Here is a 17,143-nt window from a genome sequence, read left to right on the forward strand (position 1 = left end):
GTTAACGTCTGTATAATTAAACTTGTGTTCACATTTCCCAGAAGTTTAAGTTTATATTTTTACCCACATTCACCATACACTACAAATAATGTTATGTCATGACTGTACGTTTCGTTGATGTGTGAGTTATATTAGCTCACCTAGGCCTTCCAACAACATTCTTGTGACTGCAGACAGAAGCTTCAATATCACTCAGTTTGTAGCAGCCGCCATAATCCTTACTGCTCTTCTTTGGACAATGGTTTCCTCGCTGTTTCAAGGTTATGAAGTTGACTAAGAACAAAATTAAATTTTATATTATCATAATTATAATAATTATTCTAGCATGGCTATATATCATTTACCTACAACACTCCGCTACAGTTTTTACCAATAATATTCGTACTCAAGAATTACTCATCAAGAAGAACAATACATGGCTAAAATTAGAGGAAGAAAATACAGTGCTAATAAATTATGGGATATTAATTGCACTGTGGTTAATTCCTGGGCATATAGAAAGTTGACCTCTATTTATAAAGGCTAGTCCTGGCCCAGTAGTGGCTAGTTTTGTGGGTTCAGCTGACCCAATTAAATGATATTCTACCGAGATTACGCCCCCATCTGAAATTACGCCCACCATACACTATATAGATATATAGTATAAGTAAACAACAATTGAACGAGACAAAAGTGCAAACAACAATTATAATTATAGTGCAGCACAATAAAGTTACACTATATATAGATCTATAGTATAAGTAAACAATTAAGTGCAAACAACAATTATAATTATAGTGCAGCACAATAGTTACTAAACAGGCTGTTTTTTAATGAGTCTACAAATGTCCCTGACAACTTCTAAGTCACTGTGAATCTTAATGCACCCTCTCAGCAGGTATCGATAAGTGTCTTTGCGACTGGGCTCCCCACGGCCACAGTTGATCTCCTGCCATTTCAGTAGCATCTGATATCCTTTTGTGTGAGCGACGGTGAATCGAATGTCGGTCTCAATGTTATCCAAGTGTACTCTTGTCAGTCCAAGATAGTGGGCATATGTGGACCAGCTGTGCAGGTGCTGGGAGATGGGCAGTAGATGATCGTGGGAGCACGGCCTGTCCAGTTCTTGAATAGAGATTCCAACTTTTCTTGCTATGTCATCGATTTGGGCATCTGCAGCTGCACAAAAACAAAAAAATTAAAGTGTCACAAAAAGAACTGAGTACTATAACATTGCTAATTCCTACATACAGCAATTACGAAACACTAGCTGTTACCAGTAATTTTATTCTGGTAAGGTGATACAAGAAATAATTGTGCTCACCATCAGCAGTAGAAATTTCTGTAGAGCTGGTTGTACTTAACCAAATAGCATCACTCGGCTTGAGATCCCCACCAAGGTCGATATTTTTGGAGCAACACCATAGCATGGAGTCAATGTAGACCACAGCATAGTGGCGTTCAGACGCCAGCGTTTCTCCTTCGTGTGGGCAGAAGATGCTAATCACTGGTTTGTCGTTGTCGTAGTGAAGAGCATTGGAAGCAGCATCGATACCATCGAGTATACTCTGCCTTACTACAGAGCACATCTTTTGACAAACTTTTGGTAAGGCTTTGATGTGGGCCTCAACATATGAGAAAGAATCGATCAGTGTAACGCTACCAGGAGAATTGGGTAACCCAAACTTGACACAGTTCCTAGCAAGAAAAATCGGCTCTCCAGAAGGAAGACACACTTTCCACCCACACTTCTTCATTAGGAACACCACCAAACAACAGAAGACCCCACATCGAATACAGCCACTGACAAATCGGATGAGAAGAGGATCAGCTGAGGAAGTGAATACACGATGGTGCTCTAACTCTGAAGGTGGAACAGATCTGAGGAGACTGGGCATGAGAAACTCCACTTGAGAGAAGGAGCAATCAATTTGACCAAGTAGTGGAATGGTGATAGGGGCTATTATCAGAAGCTCCATCATGATTGCTATCATATCAGCAGGTGTGAAGAGGCCGTCTTCGTAATGCTTCTGGAACTCTTTCGATTTGAGCATATCAATAGTGACAATGCCTTGATCTCTGAACTTGAGCCATTTCGCAGCCTTGGCAGAAGCAGAATGAGGACGTTTCCTTTGATGTAAAACATCCCTCAGGGAGACAGCATGTTGTGTTAACTCACTAACCTTGTCTAGTGGGACTTGAGGATCCACAAACACAGTGTCGGGCAGGATGTGTGGGTAGTAGTGGACAATGCACATGCCATTGAAGTAGTCGAGAGCAGCATCCAATGCAGATGGATCGAATCCAAGCTGTTGAGCCAAAGCGATGCACTCGCTCTTACTAAGTATACCTCTTTTCATGATATTGCAGAGCTTTTGTAGAGCTAATTCCAAGATAAACCACCACAGGGGAACTTTGAGGTCGAAAGTAGGTGAGTTTTCCACAGCTTTTCGAATTTCTTTGGCAACCTCTTGTGTATTTTTATCACGACTGCAAGCATTGACGGTGAATATCACATGTTTCAATGGCAGATTGCTGTAGATGACTTCTTGTTTCAGTTCAGGAGGCAAAGCATCAAGCAAAACTTGGTTTTTCTCGTCAATAACCTTCTGATCTTTGATTTCATCCAAGAAAGTGCCCACAAAGATTGGGCGTGGTGTGTACCCATCCCTCTTGCAGGAGAGAAAGGATCGCAGTAAACTCATATCGGTTTCCAGATACGAGAGGTGAGATTGAGATGAGGGACCGACTGACTTTCCATCTTTGTACAAGTCGTCGTGGGGATAATCTGCAAAATTATCAGTGAGCCTGGAAACAAACAGCCCTGCTGAAGCATGTCGAATGAAGAGAGGGGCCACATCGTGAAACTGAGGCTGTCCACCATTGTCGGTCACACGCATCGTTTTTGTACCAAACAGTTCTTTGCTTTCAGTTGAGGAGATTGAGACTTCTTGTTGTGAAGGTGTTGACACCACAGCTTCAACGACTAAAGTGACGACATCTTTGATTGCTTGCTGCACAGGAGATACACTCTCTTGAGAAAGTGGGGTTGAATTAGCTGCACTGGTACTGGTCAATTCCTTGAGCCTGGTCTGAAGGTCAATAGGCAACTTGTCACGAGAGCTCTGGGGTAGATGCTGAATGGCCTTAGCCAGCATTTTGATCAAATAATTTTCGCTCACTTCCTCCCATTTGCTTTCGGAACTCTTGAAATGGAGATTGGTGACTGGTCGAACGTGGGCTATTCTATCTCGACAAGGAGTACTGTTCCGTACTTTTGAGGGTGGATTGCCAAGCAAGAGATCTTTTGTCGCTGATTTACCGCTACCAGCTGCACCCATGAGTAGGAGATTGATGTTGCGAAGAATAACGTGTCCATCCTTCATGGCCTCATCAAAGAGCTGCTGTGATTCTATGAGAGAAATGATTAAATATTGCACAACTATATAATTATTATAGCATGATAATTAGGCCAGACAAAATTTGATCATGGGTATATATCAATCTAGCAATGACAATGAGTTTAATTATAAGAAACAATTGCTCAAAATAGCTATTCATGCAGTTTCATTAATGAGTTGAGGGTCTGTAGCAGCATACCGGGTAGGTGTAGAGAATGCAAACGTGCTGCTATAATTTCAATTGTATGTGTGACGTCATAACATTATTTTAGAAGCTATAGTTGTGCTTGTTGAGCTTGGATTACAGTGCTGGAAACTCGCCCATGCACTGTCTGTTGATCGTTTTATGGAAAATTTCAGCTATGTATTGGGTAGTCAACACCCACGGGGCTATGCTGAGCCATAGCAAACTACCTACGGACTCCCAGCTACTGAGTTACAAGGAATTTTGTCTGGATTTCTGAAAGTTTTTTTCTAGTAGTGCCTATGGTGTATGGAAAGAGCTATGTAAATTTTCTTAGGATATTGTACAAACAGACTATATAACACGAATGTACAGCATGTTTCCGTTCCTCTTACTTCATCCTAGTCTCATGAATCAGCCGGCCTTGGAGCACTTTAGTCTGAACTTTTTGGCCACGTCGGAATTCCGATCTGATCAATCAGATCAAGGATTGAGGAAATAAAGAATAAGAAGCGTATGCGTTGTCTACAGTAGGACGCATTTATAGCTAGCGCTAGTCAGTCTAACTGTAGCTATTGTTAGCCAGTCAAGGATCTATAGTAAGTTGAGTTGACTGCACTAGTGCTGTGCAACCTTTTTCTTGTTCTTTTAGCAACGTTCTTGGAGCAAGCCAAACAAAAATTCATAGCTGCTAGTCAAGCGTTCGCGGTTGACCTTTTGTATGCGTTGGAAGTAACTGGTTTTGACACTTGACGTAATGACAATTAACATTCCATTGTGGAATGACCTCTAGACTAAAGTGCTCAGACTGTCTCTCCAAGGCAGGCTGATTCATGAGACTAACCTCATCCAGTGATGAACAAAAGCACTGTATATTCTACAGCAGCATGTGTTATTAATAGTATCAAGAGTTCATTACAACATTGGTCTGTTATGAACTCTTGTCAATGATAGTATAGAATGGGAATAGCACAGTATAGATTTATATCACATTTACACACACGCATTGATTGTTATAATTATGCCTGCAAGATCATAGTACTTACTAATAGTTATACAGTAAATTGTTAGTGAATAATTTATTATCAGCAATTCAAACACAGGACATAGGGAACATGAAGAGAAAGTATGGAATGCTATAGAGATAAAAGATGGAATGCTACAGAGATAGAAGAGCTAGTCCTTTAAAGTCAAGACCAAGGAGAGGATCGAGTTAGATCTATAGATACATGAATATGAACCAACATGCATACACGTATTAATCAATGTCATTGTTGTATAATTATGTCTTCCATCCATGGTGTGTTTATCGTAGAAGTTAAATCTCCAAAAGACTCCCAAAAGCTTTCAAGGGAGTCTGGACCATATTACTCTGGCAGACAACTTCTTCTTCAATGAAATAAACTTGACAGACCACCCATAATTGCCACTTCTTGTAAAGTATTGTTTGTTTATTGTCAGAGGGTACCATGCATGAACCAGGTTAAAATTATGGTGCTTTAGGTTAAGTATTGCATTTCCTGTCACATGCCGCAACTAGCCTATAATAAAATTATACAGAATAGGATTTCTATTGCGTTCCCAATCCCTTTCCTTCTTTCTTTCTTTCTTATAATCTATGGTAGCAGTTATGAGTCCTCTAAAGTCTAACATTATTCCAGCACAACAACACTATTCTTCTGTTCTCCCTTCGATATAGTTCTACATTACTGTGCTCATGCTCAGAACAAACCCCTTGATCAGATGCGCTGCTGCCCCACCCACTAATTATTTTTAGAGGCAATCAATTTGAGTAAAATATCGTAGCAGGTAATTTTGGGAGGGGGGAATGTTCGTAGTTTTGTGGTTGAACCCCTGAGGACGAGTATTTACCGACGAATGAAACAATCATTACATGGCCGCCTTTACCTCCAGTGAAAGCAGCAAATACAAAACTACTGATTAAACATAGCTCAACCAAAATGTTTTGAACCAGGAAATCAACTGCAACAATATGGAATCAATGGTATACATGTATGGGCCTTATAAAATAAACACACCCAAATTACGAAATGTTTCCTAGTGCAATTCTCTGCTTCCATAGCCTGACTGACATCATAAGACTTCTCACTAAAGAGTACCTAGCCTCGTTTCCATGCAGTTGCTCGGAACTGGTACGTACATTGCATGCGCATGCATGCAAACGCATTGCCCCAAAAGAGAGTCTATTAATTCGTGCACACGGTATACTGGTTTAGAATAGCGCTAAGCAACCTATAGCCCGGACCAGTCTGATAATTATTATCAGCGAGCTAAAGACAAACGAACAGAATGGACGACGCTATATATACTACAGTGCATGGAAGCTCCCAATAAAAGTTTGGGAGCAGAACTTTTGTCCTTATTTCAGAGGTTGTCCTCCGGTGGTCAAATCGCTATTTTATAGCCATAATTATATCAATGGCATGGTCTGTATGCACCCTACTATAGTTAAAAAGCTAAGTAACTCAGATATAAAATAATTGCAGTATGCCAGTATGAGTAGCAATAACATAATAACGATATCTACTATATTTTGTGATTTCCTGTTTATTCATTATAAGAGGCAGAGTTGGTCAGTTGGGAGCACAAAACTTATCTGCTGTCCAGAATTAAGAAGGTCCGCTTGTAGGAGATTGCTTTTATGTATACTTATACTAGCTATATATAGTGTCCTTAATAGAGAGGTATCCTCTAGTATCCTGGGAGGGTCTGTTATGCGAGGTTGCACTGCATGTATATAGTTATATAGACATCTAAGAAACTACCGGGTAGCCTGATTTAGAAGCAACAACCAACGCAAAGAGAATGGTTGATGGGTGTGGGCTGTGAACTTAAAGCCAAATAGTGTTGAAAGTAGTCTTGTCCCCAAGTCGAGCTGTCTCTACAATAACGCTAGGTCGCCAACTATATAGGCCTGCATATGGGCGTGTCTAGTAAATTAACGTCTCTATGTTTTAATGATAGAGAAATTACAAAGAAATATGATCATAGATGTCGAATAGTATGCTATCTATGTCTAGGTAGATCGAGCTAAATGGCTTCAAAGTTCATTGTCTGCAGCAACTGGTATAGGACCCTATATATAGGGAGGGAACCCTTCTTTCACCATGCACTGGAGTTGACAACTTGGACTTATGCTCATTCAGGGAGGCCTTCTTGTTTGACACAGCTTGATAGCTACCACCTAGATCTATACCTATATAGCTAGCTTACTTAGCTTTATTCAAGAGTAACACAGAGCTATTTTTGTGATTATGGCAGCTCATTGGAATTTGTCGAATCTGAAACTACACCCATATGCAATCTTTACCAGGCCTAGTTGGTGACCTAGCGTTATTTTAGAGACAACCCAGCATTATAACTATGAGTATGAAGTATTTGAGCAGTTATTGATGCTTAATCAGTGACCCAAACACTGGAATTTTTCTCATGACGCTAAGTGTTGACATCACCACGGCTACGGCATACATAATCCTATACGTCATTTGTAGTTCAAAATAATGAATACTGAATGGACAAATTGACAAAAATTTTTCCTCATCACCTTGTTTTCTACGCGACTGCTTAGATTCATCAGATTTGCTTTTCAGCTCTTGTATCTCACTATTGATGTGTGCAAGTTCTGTCTCCAGATGATGTCTTCGTTCATCAGAGGGCGAGCTCTGTAGCTCCCGTAGCAACTTAGCCCTTCTCTACAATGAGGTATCATTGAGACGAGGATAAGAGTTATAATGTAAAAGGTGAATGAGGTCAGAGTTCAAGTGGTTGCCAGCTTCGGAGGAGTGAGGACACAAATAACCTTATAATTATAGGCATTAATTATAACCTTTTAATGCCATTCTTGGATACGCCCACTCATGTGACCAAAGCTGATTGCCACATGAGTGGGTGTGACCAATATGCAGAGTTATAAGTGCGGAAGGTTAATTTTCCCACTCCTGGTAAACCTTTATACATGCAGCTCTTTTCTGGCTCAGCCTATTAAATACGAATGCCCCCAACTGTCCCTCTTAATCATTACTTCGGCCCTAGAAACCAACAAAATAGGACCGAGGTCCTCTTCCATTATTCCATGCTAATGTATTCAGGCGATAGCCTGCCTTGAACACTCTAATTTTTTCAAAGTAAACGTCCCGAACTACCCGACCACTGCAGTAAAGAGCAGTCGGGGCTTTCGAGAGGAAGGGCGGCTGACCAGTTATCCTAGCGCTTTAGTGCAAGATTTGTGCAAACAGATGATGCTACATGTACCGTATAGCGGGTATATTTCGAGGGTATAAATTCTCGCGGAAATGCCTTTCATTTTTGTGGAATTAGCAGCCTTTTTGCAGTGGTTATAAATGTTCGCCATACATGCTTATAATCCACGAAAACCACGAACATTTATACCCTCGAAATATACGGTATATACGCGCGACTCTGAAGATACGTATGCAACATGCAGCCTTCACTGTGATAACTTCAGAAAGAAGCATTAGGTTGCAAATCCACGAATATAAAGAGAATGGCTAAAAGCCTATAATATTATAGAAGAGCTGTTAGTTTTCATCGTTGAGCAGTTACAGCTGGTAACATCAATTATGCAAACAGATGGTATCAATTAAAGTGAGGAATGTAATTTCTTATGCAGACATGTAAATAGATGCTACAATGAATAACGTATCAAGTGAACACATGTAACGTCATTATACGGCTGTTTACAACTTACCGATAGCTGATCAGTCAGTGGAAGAAAATACACGAAACAACCAAGTAAAGCGGAACCTCTCAAAATGTACATCATTGATGAAATTTATTGATGCTATCAACTAAATTGAGGTATTTTCTGGTATGTACAGTTACAGATGCCACAATGAAGTACACGTCAACTTCAGACGAGAACAATAAATCATAGATGCATAGTTTCACAATAATAAATGTAGCCCTATATGTGGATGCTACAATGAATAACGTATCAAGTGAACGTCATGTAACGTCATTTTCTACAGCTGTTTACAACTTACCGCAATGTTACTCTAATCAGTTAGTGGCACATATGAGGGAAGAGAATAGAACACATGAAACAACTAAAATTCATCAAAGTACAGCGGAACCAATATGTATAGATGTATTAAATCAATTTGCAGCTATACATCGAGGAATTTATTTTCTCAGACATGTAAAGACGCTACATTAAAAAATCCCACAAACACGAGTTCGTTATGCTACAAGGTATGCTTTGCTTCAGTCAAAAGTGCTAGATTGTTACTTCAATCCAATCTTGATTATCTTCCATGTTAGATGGAAAAATAAGGCCTCCTCCATGCACAGGCCTAGAAATTAACAAGGAGAGGAAGTTGGTGTGGAGACGAGGATAAGAGCTAAACATTTTATTGTAAAAGGTGGATGAGGTCAGAGTTCAAGTGGTTGCCAGCTTCGGAGGAGTGAGGACAAAAATAACCTTATAATTATAGGCATTAATCATGACCTTTTCTTGGATACGCCAACTCATGTGACTAAAGCTGATTGCCACATGAGTGGGTGTGTCCAATATACAGAGTTATAAGGTTAATTTTGTCCACTCCTGGTAAAGCTTTCTTTATACATGCAGCTCTTTTCTGGCTCAGGATATCAAAATATAGCTAACGCTTTAGTGCAAGGTTTGTGTGAACAGATGATACATGTACCGTATATAGCAGGTATATTTCGAGGGTATAAATTCTCACGGAAATGCCTTTCGTAATTTCGTGGAATAGCAACAGGGGTTATAAATGTTCGCGGTACATGCTTAATCCGCGAAAACCACGAACATTTATACCCTCGAAATATACCCACTATACGTATACACACGATTCTGAAGATACGTATACGTACTGCAACATGCAGCTTTCACTGTGATAACTCCAGAAAGAAGAGTTAGTTTGTAAATCCACAAAAATTATAGAGAATGGCTAAAACCTATATAGAAGAGCTGTTAGTTTTCATCGTTGACAGTTACAGCAGAGCTGGTAAATTAAGTTTTATCAGTTATGCAGACAATTATTAGCGATTAAACTGAGAAGTCTAATTTCTCATGCAGACATGTAATTAGACGCTACAATGAATAACGTATCAAGTAAACACATGTAACGTCATTTTCTACAGCTGCTTACAACTTACCAATAGCTCATTCTAATCAGTCAGTGGCACATGTGAGGGAGGAAAATACATGAAACAACCGGAACATCTCAAAATGTTCATCATTGATATTTTTTGTAGCCATTACATGGTATCAACTAAATTGAGGTATTATCTGGTATGTACAGTTAAAGATGCCACAATGAAGTACACGTCAACTTCAGACGAGAACAATAAATCATAGATGCATAGTTCCAACAATAAATAGCCCTATAATTATGTGGTATCATTAGTGTAGATAGATGCTACAATGAATAATGTATCTAGTGAACACATGTAACGTCATTTTCTACAGCTGTTTACAACTTACATGTCCTCTCTAATCAGTCAGTGGCATATGTGAGGGAAGAGAATAGAACACATGAAACAACTAAAACTCATCAAAGTATACAGCGGAACCTCTCAATTATTAATGTAATCAATGTAATCGATGTACGTCTAATTTAACGGACAGCAAAAAATAAGGAAATTGTCCGGGTATAAATTAGAACAGATTTTATAGATCGAGCATGCAAAGTGTCCGGAATAATTAGAACAAGCAAGCAGCTGCATGCGAGCTAGCTAAGTTTAATAGAACAGGGTAGGACTGCACTATAGCTATCTAAAACTAGCTATACTCAAAGCTATAACTGCAGCACTCTAAGTCTTTCTTGCCGTCTATGAATGTATAACTCAACTTTTCAAGGTATTGTCCGGATATTTAATATTAAAGCACAGGATGTCCGTTGTATTAGAACAATGAAAATTTCCCAAAAGAGTGTCCGATAAATTAGAAGATATACGATAATCAATTAACAAATTTCAGCTATACATCGAGGAATATATTTTCTAAGACATGTAGCAAGATGCTATGCTTCAATCTAACATTGAAGATAATCAAGATTGAATATACACTGACAAATCCCACAAGCACACGAGTTCGTTATGCTACAAGGTATGCTTTGCTTCGGTCAAAAGTGCTAGATTGTTACATATCATTCAATCTCAATATTAGATCGAAGAATAGAGATTATTTGGCCTCCTCCACAGGCCTAGAAATTAACAAAGAGAGGAAATGGGTGTGGAAACAACGATCAGTTTAAGAGGAAAAGGTATGAGGTCAGAGTTCAAGTGGTTGCCAGCTTCGGAGGAGTGAGGACACAAATAACCTTATAATTATAGGCACTAATTCCGACTTTTTAGTGCCAGATACGCCCACTCATGTGACCAAAGCTGATTGCCACATAAGTGGGTGTGTCCAATATGCAGAGTTATAAGTGCGAAAGGTTAATTTTGCCCACTCCTGGTAAAGCTTTATACATGCAGCTCTTTTCTGGCTCAAGCTTGTAGCTATCAAAATATAGATAGCGCTTTAGTGGAAGGATTGTGCGAATAGATGATGCTACATGTACCGTATAGCGTGTATATTTCGAGGGTATAAATTCTCGCGGAAATGCCTTTTGAATGATTTCGCGGATTTAATTTTCGTGGAATAGCAGCCTTTTTGCAGCGGTTATAAATGTTGGCGGTACATGCTTAGTTCGCGAAAACCACGAATATTATACTCTCGAAATATACTCGCTATACGGTATACGCGCGATCTGAAGTACGGTAACATGCAGCCTTCACTGTGATTAACTCCAGAAAGAAGCAAATCCACGAATATAAAGAGAATGAAGAGCTGTTAGTTTTCATCGTTGAGCAGTTACAGCAAAGCTGGTAAAACTAACAGTTATGCAGATAATTACATAGATGGTATCGATTAAAGTGAGAAGTCTAATTTCTCATGCAGACATGTACTACAATGAATAACGTATCAAGTGAACACATGTAACGTCATGCATTTTCTACAGCTGTTTACAACTTACCGGTTGATAATTCTAATCAGTCAGTGGCACATGTGAGGGAAGAAAATACATGAAACAACCAAGTAAAGCGGAACCTCTCAAAATGTTCATCATTGATGATATAGCCATTACCAAGAGTTCATTAGGAACTCTTACCATTACATGGTATCAAGGTATTTTCTGGTATGTACAGTTACAGGTGCCACAATGAAGTATACGTCAACTTCAGACGAGAACAATAAATCATAGATGCATAGTTCCACAACAATAAATGTAGCCCTATATGTGGTATCATTAGTGTAGATAGATGCTACAATGAATAACGTATCAGTGGCACATGTAACATCAGCTGCTTACAACTTACCACTCGCTCCTAATCAGTCAGTGGCACATGTGAGGGAAGAGAATAGAACACATGAAACAACTAAAACTCATCAAAATACAACGAACCTCTCAATTAATTAATCAATGTAATCAATGTACCGTAATTTATCGGAAAGCAAAAATTGGAAATTGTCCGGGTATAATTGAAACAGATTTTTATAGAGCATGCAAAGTGTCCGAAATAATTAGAACAAGCAAGCAGCTGCATGCGAGCTAGCTAAGTTTAATAGAACAGTGTGCGACTGAATAGTTGCACTATAGCTATAAAACTAGCTATCTATAACTGCAGCACTCTAGGTCTTTCTTGCCGTCTATGAAGAATGTAACTCAACTTTTCAAGGTATTGTCAGGATATTTAATTAAAGCACAGAATGTCTGTTGTATTAGAACAAATGATAAAAATTGCCCAAAAGAGTGTCCGATAATTTAGAAGATATACGGTAATTAATTAACAAATAGCAGCTATACATCGAGAAATCTATTTTAATTCTCAGACATGTAGCAGGATGCTATATACACTGAAAAATCCCACAAGCACACGAGTTCGTTATGCTACAAGGTATGCTTTGCTTTGGTCAAAAGTACTAGATTGTTACTTCAATCCAATCTTGATTATCTTCAATGTTAGAATGAAGCATAGAGATGATTTTGCCTCATTAACAAGAAGAAGAAGTGGGCATGGGGACGAGGCTTTAAAAAAAGGGTGGATGAGGTCAAAGTTAAAGTTGCCGCTGCTTCTGGCTGTTTAGCTTTGGAGGAGTGAGGACACATAATTATATGCGCACTAATTAATGATACGCCCACTCATGTGACCACAGCTGATTGCCACATGAGTGGGTGTGTCCAGTATAATTATAGAGAATTATAAAAAGTGCGTAAGGTTTAATTTTGCCCACTCCTGGTATAAAGCTTTACATGCAGATCTACTCTGGCTCTTGTAGCTATCAAATAGCTAGTGCTTTAGTGGGAAGCTAACACGAATAGAAAGTTTGTGCGAACATATGAAGATACGTACTGCCATGTACGTGACATGATTGATGCTCTAAACCACACCCAATTCAGTAAAGTCCAGGAACAAGCTATAGTCCGTCTAGCTGGGCTACAGCCCCCAAAGCCCCACCCTGACTGTATCTGCCCCTGAAAAAACCTCCGAAAAGAGGACAAATGCTCTGCTCCTAAACTGTCCTTCATTTCAAGGCTGCACTCTTAATAGTTTCTCAGATTTTTACGCAGTTTATAGATCCTACAAATAAGTACACCTCAACTTCAGACGAGAGAACACAATGTTAATATCTTCTATTGCTGCTTACAACTTACCCGATGAAGCTTAACTACCGTGTATAGCGCATATATTTCGAGATTACAATTATAATCGCGGTTTTCGTTGATTAAGCATGCATACTGCAAAGACTGCTGTTCCGAGAAACTTCTTTATTTAACGGTCTTTCCGCGAAAGTTTATACCCTCGAAATAATTATATCTACAAAAAGTACACAACACCTCAACTTCAGACGTAAGAACACAATGATCTTCATATTGCTGCTAATACGACTTACCAAAAACTGCTGAAGCTTTGACTATATTCAGTCAGTTGGCACATGTGAGGTAAGAGAATAGAACACATGAACGAACTCTGATCCATGAAAGGACAGTAATTGATTCTCTATGCACGTACACAGGTAGGCCATGACTACGAGCATAGATTACTGACAGTTCTATCTATGGTACGAGTGACTATAGATCTATCAAAACAGTAGATCCATATAGATCTACTGACCAATCATGTCAAACCAGTGCAGTTTAATAGTACATGCGATATGCAGTATCAATGAACACATCAACAGTATCATAATGACCTTCTGAATAGTCTATTCTGATATAATTATTAATCAGCTCACTTTATCATCCTTAGGAACAGAGAACCCTTCTTCAGTCGCCATTGTCTCAATTGATAGACTCTAGTCAGTCTGCCCTAAGACCCCCAAGTTTTCAGTATTTGCAAGACAAGACAGGAAATACATACCACAAGTATTTTAATGGTATTCATAAGGATGACATCACAAAACATTGTTTTAATGAAATTCATAATTATATAATGAGATTCATAATGATGCACCCTACAACTCTGTCAGATTGTAGTGAAGGGTGATTTTTTTCTGAATTTCCAAAGCTCATAACACAGACCATTTACTGAACTAGAACTTGTTACTAGGAGATAAATTAGTTCAATATGGAATGTATTGACTCAGCAAGTTTGGACTGGATTGAGATAGTGTGAACAGCTTGCACAAACTCTCAAAGTTAGCTCATTCTGAATAATCTCTGTGGTTGGTGGAACTCATGGCTGCATATCTCCAGATGTGAATGGAACCAGAGACTGCCTAAAGGATCAACTAGTGCATCTGATGCATGTGCATGCTTAGCAGCAAGCTAGAAGGCTTGAAGTCATTCATGAAGTGTTCTATGCTATTGCCAAGTTGTGTATTTATTTCAAAGTTTGTGTAACTGCTTTGCAAACACCATTCATTTGTATGGCATTTACCTTGAATATGTTGTAATTTAGATCCTTTTGATTTGATCAACCAATTTTTAGCTTGCTACGTTGATGGTGAACAGCTTGCTCAAACTCTCGAACTTTCCGCAATCGTTTTCACAACTTAATGCCAGTTTGACCCAAATTCATATTTTAAAGTGTTTATCGTATGTTAAACTGTCTTCTTATTACATATTTCAACTTAGATAGCTCTAAAAACCTTTACTTTTATCAGAAACAAAGAAAAACTGTTCTCATTAATATATTCATGAGGCAACTTGTAGCACTTCCTGTCTTACAACATTTGGGGTCTTAGGGCAGACTGAGTCTATTGTTTTTCTAGATTCTTAGGGGGGCGGGGCTGGTGGTCAGAACGGTTCCTGGCCCTTGAGCTGAGCTCAGCTCAGCAAAGGTGGGTGTATGAAGAATGTGTAGATCTAATGTAGATCATATGACCAAGAAGGTCAGTGACTCACCCTATCAGTATGGAGTATGGAAAATGTTGTTTGTAAGAGGCTCACAGTACGTGTATGGCCAACACTTTGGGAGCTTCTCACGACGTGTTCTGTATTGCAACCTCGCGATGTGTTCTCACTACATGCAGCAAGAACACTTGATGTGTACCTATAGCCATGCATGTGACGTGGCTGCAATGTTCGGGGTGGATACTATAGATACTCTTAGACCATTCCAACTGATCTCAAGTTTCTGGTCCACTGCCCGCATCATTGCTATATACTATATACTACACATGCACACAATGGTGTGTTAACTATAATAAATTTGCAAAATAATGAATGATTCTCGTAGCAATTTCACTATAATTATACCTCGCCTGATTCACGTGCAGATTTCTGCAACACTGACCTCAACTTTGGCCTTTTTTCCCCATTGGTGACCCAATCCAATACCCCATCATGCATGGCAGTGAAACCCCTCCCCTTTTTCACATAATGGTGAACCCCGGTTACATGGCATCAATTTTAGCAACTTGGCAACTCCATAATTATTTAGTCAATAGCAGGTAAAGGGGCAATGAACGTGTCCCACCCGCATGGAACTGATTCTGCTATAAAATTATATGCTGTATTGGTTTGCCTATAAAAGACAGAATCAGAATTTATTTGTAGCCTGCCATTCTAGGTACATGTACTCCTGCTCAGCACCACCGTACTCAGCATTAAAGTAAGAGACGGATTACAACATGTGAGGTGAAAAGCAAAGAATGCATGACATTGTAATAGTGAGAAGTTTAGGTTTTAGAATGCAACTCTGAATTTGCTCTGGCTAATTTTCTCCTTTTCATATAATATACTGGCATTCAGACAGAGAGCTGCATGCCATTCTAGCACAAGTACCTGCTCAACCCCACCGTACTCAGTATAATTATACAGGATCGAAAAATCAGACTGATCGAGAATCAGTATCCGCCATTGTTTTGCTCATGTGATTTTGTTCTTGCTACGCGGTGTGTGGATTTGGGAACCCATCGCATGACTCAGTTCAGGAAACGTCGTGAGCAGCTCAGAACGTGTGTTGTGAGCCTCCTCATTCAGCAATCCATACGCGCGTGGTAGGAAAGACGCAACACACGTAAGACAAAGACTGCCATCAATTTTTCAAGTCAGTGTATGAAGCCGCTCAGTCTGCACAGAGTCAAAGGTCAATGAGTGCTTTTGTTGAATTACGAATGCAAACAAGAATTCATTGACTTTTTACTTTGTGCAGACTGAACACATGAAAAATTGCTTTGCCCTCGATTTGTTTTTCCTCTACTGCGTGCATTGAACTTGCTTGCTGCAAACAGTTAATTGTGCCAGTGTATATATATAGCTAGCTATAGTTTGTTATTGTGTGCTACATGTAATTCGCTTGAAAAAAGATCGATGCTCATGGAGCACTGATTCACCTCGTGCATTGAGCAGCGGAAAATGGTACCGTAATGACAATTATGAGGAATATGATCGTGAATCTTTAAAGCAACGACTATATATTAATTAATTTTGTCGCCTTCGAAGATCGCCTATACAAGCTTAAGTCTATATAGCTATAGCTTCAACTATACTGTCTCATTATATAGCAGTCCTTGAAACGTTCACTCAAACAGCTCATTTTTGTGTCCACACACAAACGGATAATCACTCTACCCTATATAGGCCTGCTGCGCACGCACGGGGTAATTTTATGATAATTATCTTGTCATACAATCAAAGTAAATAACTCCATGCAGGTCCATAAATTATGGCATGCATGCAAATACTTTATTTATAGCGTGTGTACAGGAGCGTAGCCAGGATTTTTTGGAAGAAGGGGAAAAACTTATCAGCCGCGCAGCGCCGAAATTTTGCCCGGAAGCCACGCCTCTTAATTATGACGTCATAATTGACTTCTCTATTTAGTTGGGTGTGGCCTGATGTTTTATTTGCATAGAAGAAGCAGTCTGCCCTAAGACCCCCAAGTTTTCAGTATTTGCAAGACAAGACAGGAAATACATACCACAAGTATTTTAATGGTATTCATAAGGATGACATCACAAAAACATTGTTTTAATGAAATTCATAATTATATAATGAGATTCATAATGATGCACCCTACAACTCTGTCAGATTGTAGTGAAGGGTGATTTTTTTCTGAATTTCCAAAGCTCATAACACAGACC

The 17,143-nt window shown here is 39.2% G+C and overlaps 1 protein-coding gene across 1 annotated transcript; it reads right to left on the reverse strand.

Annotated features, from left to right (window-relative positions):
- Positions 1–746: 746 nt before the first annotated feature.
- Positions 747–8,594, reverse strand: LOC135337774 (uncharacterized). The gene is made up of 4 exons (XM_064533760.1): positions 8,589–8,594; positions 7,130–7,277; positions 1,304–3,391; positions 747–1,158 (listed from the first exon to the last, which is right to left on the reverse strand). Exons 3-4 carry the CDS (start codon positions 3,363–3,365, stop codon positions 794–796), a joined length of 2,427 nt encoding a protein of 808 aa, XP_064389830.1. The 5' UTR covers positions 3,366–3,391; positions 7,130–7,277; positions 8,589–8,594; the 3' UTR covers positions 747–793.
- Between the last annotated feature and the right edge of the window lie 8,549 nt (positions 8,595–17,143).

This window comes from Halichondria panicea, chromosome 6, assembly GCF_963675165.1.
Source record: "Halichondria panicea chromosome 6, odHalPani1.1, whole genome shotgun sequence".
In the NCBI taxonomy this organism is placed as follows: Eukaryota; Metazoa; Porifera; class Demospongiae; order Suberitida; family Halichondriidae; genus Halichondria; species Halichondria panicea.